The sequence below is a fragment of the Trachemys scripta genome, chromosome 24 (genome assembly GCF_013100865.1).
Source record: "Trachemys scripta elegans isolate TJP31775 chromosome 24, CAS_Tse_1.0, whole genome shotgun sequence".
NCBI classification, from domain to species: Eukaryota; Metazoa; Chordata; order Testudines; family Emydidae; genus Trachemys; species Trachemys scripta.
In genome coordinates this window covers 13,687,941-13,698,753 of record NC_048321.1, presented here as the reverse complement: position 1 = coordinate 13,698,753, position 10,813 = coordinate 13,687,941, and the positions used below count along the sequence as shown (strand labels likewise).

Here is a 10,813-nt window from a genome sequence, read left to right as displayed (position 1 = left end):
AACGGGTTGGCCGCATGGCAGCGAGGAGGTGGGAACAAGCCCCAGGAGCTGTGGACAGGCCAGAGCTGTGAGCTGTAAGTGCCGGACAGCCCAGCTGGGTGCAAGTCTGTGTGGAGTGTCTGGGGGAGCCGAGGGGCCCCGATGAGAGACGCTAACTGAGCCCAGCTTGGAAACCCACCAATGCCTATTTGCCTGGAACAGAGACTGGACTGGAGAGGACAGTTTTCGTAGCCCCCATCCTACCCTTTACCTCCCTGGGTGAACATCCACCCGTGATCCTGCTGTGACCTATTCCGGGGGGAGGGGAGGTGGCTTGTTTAACCCAAAACCCCAGTGGGGGGTTGAAGGATTGAACAGAGACCATAGCCCTGCTGGAGCTGGGGGTGAGCTCTGGGAAGCTTATTAGCACAGGTTCTTTTATTGTTTTTAATATGTTTTCTTTGCCCTGCCTTTACCTTAAGGATAAATGTACTGGCTTAGAAACAGCTGGGGGCTAACTCATACCTGCAGGCAGTTACACTGGTTATAGCCTCGCAGGAGACAAGCAGTACAAGCCGAATCAGGCAGTCTGGCTTGTGGGGGAATTCACAGTGTAGGCAGGGAATGGTGCAGCCTGGAAAAACCCCGATCAGGAGGCCCAGAGGCGCATGTCTCCACCCAAGAGAGGTGACGGCTGGGGAGCCTACAGTAGTTGCCTTTGCTAGAGCACGGAGAGGGAACACGGTGACAGCTGCAGCGCATGTTGTTGAAACATGCGGAAAAAAAGTGGCTTGTGCTGATTTAGTCCAGGCCGGGCAATTATTCATTTAAGTAAGGGACGTCCCGTATAATATGGAACGGGGCAACTCAGTAGCTCTAGCTGCTCAAGCACTGCTCGTCTCTGAGTCGTGGTGCCCCTGGCCCAACACCGGCACCCTAGAGGTGTGGGGTAGTGGGCGGCCCCACTGATCAGGCTGCCTGTAGTACAAGCAAGGGCTGTGATTGCAGCTGAAGCAGACACACCTCAGCTAGCTCGGGTCGCGGAGCAGCAAAGCCACGGCAGCACACGCTGTGTGAGCCCCCACACGGCATCCTGGGTAATTACTGCCCGGGCTGGCCCACTCCCGTTAAAGCCAGCTCGGATACGTCCAGGAGCTGCAGTGCCCCCGTGACTGAAGTACAGACGTACCCCGAGGGCGGAACCAGAGCGTCCACACAGGAAGCTATTGCCGGGTGGCTATTCTGCAATAGCTGTTCCGGGCTATTTCCCCAGACAGAGGAGCCCTCGGCTGACTTTCAGCCCTGATGAAGCACAGAGGACGCCGGGCAGCAGGCAGCATGATTAGCAAACAGCTGAAGCAATGCTGTAGGTAGGCCAGACGTGCGTCTCAAGCCTTTGCGAGGTACCAAACAGTACAGCGCCTGACAAACTTCTGTAGTGTAGACAAGGCCTAAGATTTTCTGCTCACCACACGCTTATTTCCGTGCATGCGACCCAGCACTGACCCGTCCACCAGCCCTGAATTAATCCAAGGTCTTCTGTGAGTGACGAGGTTCGGAAACACAGATGCTCAATCCCAAAATAGACATGTTTAGTGGAGTATAAAACAAGTCTGACAAGAGGAGAACACACGGGCTTTTGAACATACACGTTACAGTAGAGTCGCGCTAACCTGTGTGAGCAGGTCAAGCAATTACCTTTGAAAGGTATAAACCATCAGCTATCGCCCGGTTTGCAGTGCTATTGCTTGAAATGACCTATTGAGGAGAGGACTGGCTGGCTCTCGGGGGGCAGGGAATGGGACATGAGGCCTTTCCTCTCTAAGTGCTGCAGTTCCCATCCGGCCCCAGGGCAGGGACTGGCTGGCTCATGGGGGCGGGGAATGGGACATGGGGCTGTCTCTTCTAGGGGGCACTGGCTCCCATCTGGCCCCAGGGAAGGGACTGGCTGGCTCAGGATGCAGAGGGCGATATGATGCAGACTGAGGGACTCAAACCCATTTCCTAGGCGGGAAACCTACAGCATTAATAGCGATACACACAGTGTTTCTATCAGCGACCGTCTTCTCGAGGTCCCCAGGCTAGTCTGGCGGGAGGCTTGGGACGGAGGAGAACACGAGGATGCAGAAATTTGCGCACCCCTGGCTCTGCCCCCGCTGTGAAAATGCGTCCCTAGGGCTGCAGGGAAAGCAGCAGTAGCTCCCGCAGCAGACCACACAGATGGCAGAGCTGCCAGGCCCAGATTTTCTTTTCCTGTAGGCTAGCGCCGCTGAGCTGAGATGCCAGGACCTGTGCAGCCCCCCGGGAGCGCCCCATCCCAGGCGGCATGGAGCCTGCTGCTGAACGGTGAACAAGGAAGCAGAGCTAAAAGACTGAGAGAGGAAGCGAGGGATGCGGTTTGTTATCCCACTAGCCTTGGAGTCAGGAGATACAGGGTGTGTTTCTGGCCTGCTTGGGGTCTCGCTCTGTGCCTCCATTTCCCCTCCCACTTTTGTCTGTTTGTAAACTGTTAGGGGCAGGGACTGTCTCTGGCTGGGCAGCACCCGGCATGCCTGGGTCCCGGTCTCAGCTGGGGGCAGGGACTGTCTCTCACTGTGTCTGGGCAGCGCCTGGCACAACGGGGCCCTGATCCCAGCTGGGGTCTCTAGTAAGTGTTGCTGTAATATAACTAGATAACAGGAAAAGAAACAATATAAGAAAGAAAGAACTATGAGAAGGAAAGTAAAACAGGGCCGGCTGGGAATACTCGAAGGAACTCAGGCTCTGAGCCAGCCTCTTTCCCACACTCCTAAATTCAATCATTTCACTATTCATCTGTTGACCCGGGTTTATGATGCTGGTTCTTCCAATCTAAGCCCGTCTGGTGTGACAATCTCAGCCCAGTTCCCGTGTCAAGTGGAAGCTGGCGGAGTTACGCGCTGGAGGATTACATCAGGGGAGCTTCAAAAGGAAGGACCAGAACAGGGACAAGAACAGCAGAATAAGCACATGGTGCTCGTGAAGTGTGTACCCTGAACATTTAGATGCCAGTCCTAGAAATCTTTACTTGTTTGAGTCGTCTCGTTAGCTTCGTTAGCTTTCCCTGTTTTTGTGGACTTAGCTTCTGTAGGATTCTTTGTGCATCTTCAGCAGCACGGTTGAGAAAGGTTTTCAGCAGGATATACGTGGTAGCCAGTGAAATTCCACCAGACAGCATGAATCCTAGCACCCGTGAAGGCCACAGAAACAAATCAGTTCCTATGAATATGCCGCACGCAACCGAGGACAGGAGCTGCAAGACCACGTTAATGCTAATTTCCTTGGCCAGCAGGGGCTTCATATCGGCCTTCAGCTCTTCCGCTGGTTTGCCAAACTGCCTCGCGAGAGCCATGAAGGAGACATCATCGAGGCCAAAGACCTGGCAATAATATCTCATGCATGTCAGCAGGATGGTTACATCAAGAATGGTGGAGACACCGGGTATGTGAAGAACCGTGATTAGAGAGGACACACGGGCTATTTTCCAGATCTGCTTCTGTAGGGCTTCCTTTTTCTTTTGCAAGATTTGCAGAGAGGAGTTGGGCAGGGCCAGTATCAAAGCCCTTTTCTTGTCACCCGGGAGCGCTTTCTCCATGCTCGCTCTCAGGAGGGGAAAATCGTACTTCTCTAATTGAAATGTACAGAGGAGGAAAACCTCAGGATTGATCATCCCTCCCACTTCCAGGCATCTGATGCAGTGGTTACGGATGTTGTGCAGTATTTCCTCCTCATCATGGGTGGAGGGCCGGCTATGTCTGGCAGAATCCAAATCTGCATCCACCTTGGAGCGCACAAAGTAACACATCTTCCCTGCCTTCCGGATCTCCCGGGCCAGCTCAGCATGCTTAGGTGTGAATCTCTCTAAACACATGATGATGAAGAAGTCATAGAGGACAAATTTCACCTGCTGGAGATATGCCTCTGGTTGAACATCTTCTGTCCCACTTATCGTCAGTCTCCAGAAAGTCACCCTCGGGTGTTTGGGATGCTGATAAGCTGTTGGCTTCATCATAATTTCTTCCTCCTCAACTGGGGCAGGACCTTCGTCTTCATCACATAGCCCACGCATGGCATTAATGAAGGACAATTTTCCACAGCCTCGCTCTCCCATAATGGCGATATTTAACCTGGTGTGTTCCAAAGCCCACTGCTGCATTATAGAAATCAATGTAGGTACTATTTGAACTCCAGGAGCAGCCCTTGGTTCTCCCATGTCTTTGGCAGTCTGCCCCTGAAAACACAAAAACCCAGACCAAATATTGATTGTGTATTCTCAAGGGCAACATTTATAATATAATCAGTTCACAGGAGAATCACAGGAGGCCGAAAGTATATTTGCAACATGCTGCAGTTAAATTGAACAAATCGCTGGTGGGAAGGGACTGAGGACACCTTGTCATTCTTCTTCCCCCACCCCCATAGATGTCAGACTGTCAAAGATCCTTCACCAGGAACGGTTAATCAGGAATCATTCCCTGTGTAGTGGCAGGTCTAAACTACAGGGGAAAGCCGATCTAAGCTACACGATTTGAGTTATGTTAGTAGCGTAACTCAAATTAATGTGTCTTAGATCTACTTACCATGGGGTCCACTCTCCCGTCGACTCCTCTTACTCATTTAGTTCTGGTGGAGTACCAGAGTCAACGGGAGAGTGATCGGCAGTTGATTTAACGGGTCTTCACTAGACCCAATAAATCGAAACCCGGTGGATCGATTGTCACAGCATCGATCCACCCCGTAGTGTAGACCTGCTCTAGGCAAACCCTTAATCCACTTTGGACAAAAGAAAAAGGCACTCTCATTCTAGAATAAGAATATCCCCTTATGGAGTTATTCTGGAATCGTTATTCTGCTTTAAATTCACACATTTACCTTATTCTGGATTAACTTTCATGTGTAAACAAGCCTTAAATAAAGCAAAGGTGAAGTCTCTGTGCCAAGAGGCTTTGAGATGTGACAAAAGAAAGAAAACATGACAGTTTTCAAAACCGCAATCCTGATCTCTTTTCCCTTTCCATGTTTGCCTGACAAGGGCATCATTTCAAACGGGCAGCAGGGCCTTGAGAAATCCAAAGAGAAAGACCTAGTGACCCAGCCTCCTCCCCTCAAATCTAATGACCTCAGACACATGTGCAAACAAAGAAGGGAAGCGAAATGTCCGGAGCCGTACCGGGGAGGAATGCGCAGGTGGCCTGTGGGTGGGATTGGCCACTCCTAGGTCTATAGAGGTTGACGAGGATGCCTGGAGCAGATGTTTGTTCTCCTCTTCGTCTTTTTTATGGTCGGACACAGTCTGCTGGGACTCACTTCGAGGTGACTTTTTGTCCAGCCACAGTTTCCGCCAGGAAGGATTATACATTCGAAGGAGAGCAAATGCTAATATCCCCAGTAACACTCCCAGACTAATCCACCACAGACTGCACCATGTTGATGGGCTCTGGAGAAGCTCAGCATCTGGAAAACACAAAATAAACCCAACGGGACGCAGCATGAGAGACGGGATATTCCCCTGGGGCACGTGGGGAGGGGGTTAGAAATGTCCCACAGACTCCAACCCGGTGGCTCTCAGCATTTCCGTAGCGTGGATCGCAGCTTCCTAGAAAGAGCATGTCGTGGACACCCTCCCTTCCACAGACCCCACCTCAACCAAGCTTCACAATTCTCATTGTTGTGTACAGTATTGAACTGTTTGTTTAAAACTTATATACACCTTATATATATATATATAGCTGTGGATGGTCTGCCCGACATGTGAGCTTGGTTGAGGTGGTGGAGTCAGAGGGTGGGATATTTCCCAGGGAATGCCTTACTGCTAAATGATGAACTGGCACTCGACTGAGCCCTCAAGGGTTAACACATTGTTATTAATGTAGCCTCACACTCTACAAGGCAGCACAAGAGGCAGGAGACACAAAAGACGCATGGCAGTGGCTGCAAACATTCCCTGTGGAAACTGAACGTGATGATGAACCCAGGCTATCCCACTGGAGCGCACGACTCCCTCCCCTTTCCAAAGTGCCGGGGGGTGCATGTGTGTGTGTGTGTGAGCGAGACAGAGAAACAGAGACAGAGGCACACACCATGTGTGTGTGTCTGAGAGAGAGAGAGGGACACACACACCATGCGTTTGTGTGTGTGTGAGAGAGACAGATACACACAATGTGTGTGTGAGTGTGTGCGTGAGAGAGGGAGAGGGAGAGACACACAGTGTGTGTGTGTGTGTGTGTGTGTGTGTGTGAGAGAGAGAAATGGAGAGGGGGAGAGAGAGACACACACCATGCCATGTATGTATGTATGTGTGTGTGAGAGAGAGGCGCGCATTGCCCCTTTAAGTACGCTGACCCCACTCTAAGTACATTGCCTTTTTAAGCAGATCAGCAAGTTGAGACAGCAGCTGCTGCCAGCAAGACTCCCTCCGTCCTGAGCCCCGTCGTGCCCCCCACTGCTCCGTGTAGATGGGGTACAGGAGTGGAGGGCAGGAGTGAGGGGAGAGGGACACCCTGACATCATCCCTCCTCTTCCCCCCCGCCCCGCACAGCAAGCAGGAGTCTCTGGGAGCAGCTCCAAGGCAGAGGTCAGGAGCAGCACATGGCCGTGGGGGGAGGGACACCTGCATTGCCGGCAGTCGATAGCCTGCTGGGCGGCTGCCGCACGGGGAACTCAGGGGAGCTGATGGGGGGGCTGCTGGTCCACCCTGGCTCCAAGCCCCCACCCCCCCCAGCTCCAATGGGCTGCTCTTAAAGCAGGTGGTTGCTAAACAACCTTAGAAGGGAGCATTGCCCAACTTTAAACGAGCCTGTTCCCTAATTGATCAGCGACGTAACCACGAAACATCGTTAACCGGGACGCCATTCCATGAGGAGTTACTGTAATAACGCACAGCACTGAGCCCAATGGGGCCTTGGCCAGGCCTGGGGTTCTTGTGTGTTACCGTGATACACCTCATAAACAGCAATCAGAATGGACCGCACCGAGCAAAGTGGGGGCCTGGGTTGTGACGGGGCTCCGGGGCACTGAAGTCGTTATCACCAAAGGCGAGCAGAGCTGGAATACTTACAGCAGAGAGTCCACAGCACAATCGAGTGAAGTGAGCAAACGAGACCGACTCTCGTCATGGTGCGGAGCAGCCTGCGTCTGCAAGCGAAGGCGGGACGGTCTGTGAAGGGCTGGCTCCTGCCCCAGGCGAGCCGCTGAACGTCAGGAATGAAGGCGCCGGGCGCGATTCCCCTCTCGCTCACCCCGGTAGCGCTCAGGCGTAACGCCGGGCTGGTTCCAATCTCTCATCTCCTATGTCATTTAATAGCCAAGAAAGCAAAGCGATTGCAGACGTATTTGGCAGGGTGCTGTGGAAATGCTTTTAACAAATGCAGACCTGGTTTCTCACTAATGCTCACTCCCCTTTTGCTGGGTGTAAATTACATTGAATGCAATTCCGTAGCAGGAATCCAGTTCTCTCTGACATCCCAGGGGAAGCCGAAATGAAGCCCCAGCCCCTCTAGAGCAGCGGCTCTCAACCTTCCCAGACTACTGTTGTTCCCCTTGCAGGAGTCTGATTTGTCTTGCGTACCCCCAAGGTTCACCTCACTTGAAAACGACTTCCTCACAAAATGAGACATAAAAGTACAAGTGTCACAGACGCACTACTCCTGCCAAAGTGTTTCCTTTCTCATTGTTCCCATATAATTATAAAATAAATCGATTGGGATATAAATATTGTACTTGCATTTCAGTGGACAGGCTATAGAGCAGTGTAAACAAGTCGTATGAAATTTCAGTTTGCACTGACTTCACCAGTGCTTTTTATGTGGCCTGTTGTAAACCTAGGCAAATATCTGACTGAGTTGATGTACCCCTGCGAGACCCCCAGGGGACGTGTACCCCGGTTGAGAACCACTGGTCTAGAGAAAGGGGATTGTTTTCTATTACAAATAGAAAATGGGGGAGGGGTGTTTCTGTGCTGGGAACTGAGGGCTTGTGCCTCTCCCAGAGAACGTGTCTTCCTGGTCAGACCGGAGAGCCTCCCCCATGGCCACGTGCTGCCCGGGGTCCTGCAAAGGGTGGCCTCACCCTGGCTAACTCGATGGCCCATGTGGAGCATTGACAGCAGAGCCCAGCTCTGTGCCATTATTCATCGGTATGTGGCGTTCAGGACACCTAAAATGGCTGCTAGTCAACAGCAGCTATAGTGCCTCTTTGGCCTTCCAACAACCAGCCCCCGACAAAACGAGACCCAAAGCCCAGAAAGGCCACTTACCGGCTTCCCTCCCGGGAGCCCCAGGTGCGTCCACTCAGCAAAGAGCTTACAGAACCGGAGTGATTTGTGTTCGGTTTCCCATCTCTCTCGTGTCTCTCCCACTGACGCCGAGCAGGGTGAATAATCTGGAAAGTGAAAGCAACTGGCAGGGGTTTTTTTCCTGTTTGTCTTTGAAGGCAGTGAGCAAACAGCCCAGTTCCAGCGCTGCTGTTCCCAGCCAACGAGCCTGGACGTCGACCCCAACCAAGAATCCTGAACATCACAGACAGTGGGAGATTAGGGGCAGATCTGCACTAGAAATTGACATCAGCACAACTGCACCTCTGTTGCGTATCTGGGGAGACGCTCTAAGCCGACGGGAGAGAGCTCGCCCTATAACTCCACCTCTGTGAGAAACGCTAGTTATGTCGGTGGGAGACACTCTCCCATCCACATACAGCTGTCTACACTGGGGGTGTGTGTGGATTTTTCACACATCCCCCCCAAGCGACGCAATAAGTGTGTAGTGTAGCCCTGGCCAAAGAGCTGAAGGTGATGCTGCAAAATTTTCTTGGTGGACGTTCTTTGACTCTTGCCAGAGGGTTTACTCTTGCCCTAATGGGGTCCCCTGGCAGAGAGCTGCGTTAGCTTGGCAGGAACTGGTCAGTCTCAAGCTAAGAGGGCTTGCACATACTCAGTGCTTGGCTAGGAAAAAAATCCAGAGAGCACTGCAGGGAACGGAGTTAGTAATCCAGTACTAATGGGTGCTCTCCCCAGGCACTCAGGGCTGGCCCTGATGCCCCCGGCTGGTGCTTGGGGGTGCTGTGCTGCAGGGAGCAGGGTGGGGACTCTCCCCTGGCAGTCAGGGCTGGCCCCAATGCCCCTGCGGGGCGCTAGGGGGCGCTGTGCTGCAGGGAGCGGAGCAGGGGTTCTCCCAGGCAGTCAGGGCTGGTCCCGATGTCCCAGACTGGCACTAGGGGGCGCTGCGCTGCAGGGGGCAGCGTGGGGGCTCTCCCCTGGCAGTCAGGGCTGCCCCGATACCCCTACGGGGCGCTAGGGGTCACCAATCTCTTTTCTGTGGTGTTTCCGGAGAATCATGGCCATGTCAGGCTGGATGGGATCATCACGTCCCCCAGCGTGAAGGAGAGTGGGGGTGTGTGTGTCACCGAGGGGCTTGTCTGGAAATGCACCCAGTGGGCAATGGCAGCTGGCAGCACGGGCCGACCCGAGGTGGGAGTGCGAACGAGAGACGAAAGGTCAGGTGGGGATTGGCCGTGAAGGCCCGTCTGAGCGAAGAGAAGCAGCTGATGTTTGAGGAGCTGGAGAAGGGGGAGCCAGTGCAGGGCTGCAAAGCAAAGAGAGGGGTGATGCAGACAAAGCGGTGGGCTCGGGGAGTGATCTCTGCAGCAGCTTTCTGAATGCCAGGATGGGCAGGGATGGTGTCCCTAGCCTCTGTTTGCCAGGAGCTGGGAATGGGCGACGGGGGATGGATCGCTTGATGATTCCCTGTTCTGTTCATTCCCTCTGGGGCACCTGGCATTGGCCACTGTCAGAAGACAGGATACTGGGCTGGATGGACCTTTGGTCTGACCCGGTCCAAACGCTGGACTTTGATTTTGTATATACTCCGAAGAGTAATGTCTATTATATGCGTTGCTCATTACAATAGTATATCCTTGGGCTTGGCAGAATTCAGCTCATAATATTGCTGTTTATTTTTAAGCCTTTTGTTCGATTTGTATCTATTTAAATGTTTACGGATGCGAGTGTGATGTTGCACTCTATATGATTTGATAAAAATATGCTAATGAGTGTGAATATGATGTAACTGGAATATGCTTCATGCAAAAGGTCTCTTGTAAGGTATCATTACAAAGCTTATAATCTACTGAGTGTGATCATCCTATTTGTATAAATGTATCACTCTTGTATCTGAAACTAGAAATATGAAATATAACGCTGAGGGCCTATTGTAATTATGCAAAGTGTGGGCCATTAATGGTGGTTTGGAATCTTGATGACTCCCATTAGCCAGGACAATTGACTGCAGATGGCTCTGTTTGCTTGCAGGCCTTCCTGTGAGTCAGGCTGGGAGGAATGAAGGCTTGGGGTCTTACAGTGACATGTGATCATGTCACCTGAACTGGAATCCATCTTTAACCTGGTGCTTTTCCATTGAGAAAGAGGGGGTGGGAACCCAGAGAGGGACAAAGGGTTCCCGCCTTGTGCAAAAGATATATAAGGGGGTGGAACAGAACACAGGGAGAGTTATCATGGGAAATCCCCTAGCTACCACCTGAGCTGGAACAAGGGCTGTACCGGGGAAAGGATTGTGCCCAGACTAGGAAGGCATCCAGTCTGTGAAAGAAACTTATTGAAACATCTATGAGGGTGAGGTTTTATCTGTATTCAGTTTACTAGACTTAGGCTTGCGTGTTCTATTTTATTTTGCTTGCTAATTCACTTTGTTTTGTCTGTTACTACTTGGAACTACTTAAATCCTACTTTCTGTATTTAATAAAATCACCTTTTACTTATTAATTAACTCAGAGTATGTATTAATACCTGGGGGGGGGGGGAAAC

The 10,813-nt window shown here is 52.0% G+C and overlaps 1 protein-coding gene and 1 long non-coding RNA gene across 2 annotated transcripts; both read right to left on the bottom strand.

Moving 5' to 3' along the window:
- Positions 1-1,904: 1,904 nt before the first annotated feature.
- On the bottom strand, positions 1,905-4,223 carry LOC117869582 (interferon-inducible GTPase 5-like). The gene has a single exon (XM_034756551.1). It carries the CDS (start codon positions 4,208-4,210, stop codon positions 2,999-3,001), a length of 1,212 nt encoding a protein of 403 aa, XP_034612442.1. The 5' UTR covers positions 4,211-4,223; the 3' UTR covers positions 1,905-2,998.
- A 139-nt stretch (positions 4,224-4,362) lies between these two features.
- Positions 4,363-8,397, bottom strand: LOC117869586. The gene is made up of 3 exons (XR_004643825.1): positions 8,252-8,397; positions 7,055-7,284; positions 4,363-5,451 (listed from the first exon to the last, which is right to left on the bottom strand). It is a non-coding gene; the product is annotated as an uncharacterized LOC117869586 (long non-coding RNA).
- Positions 8,398-10,813: the final 2,416 nt, after the last annotated feature.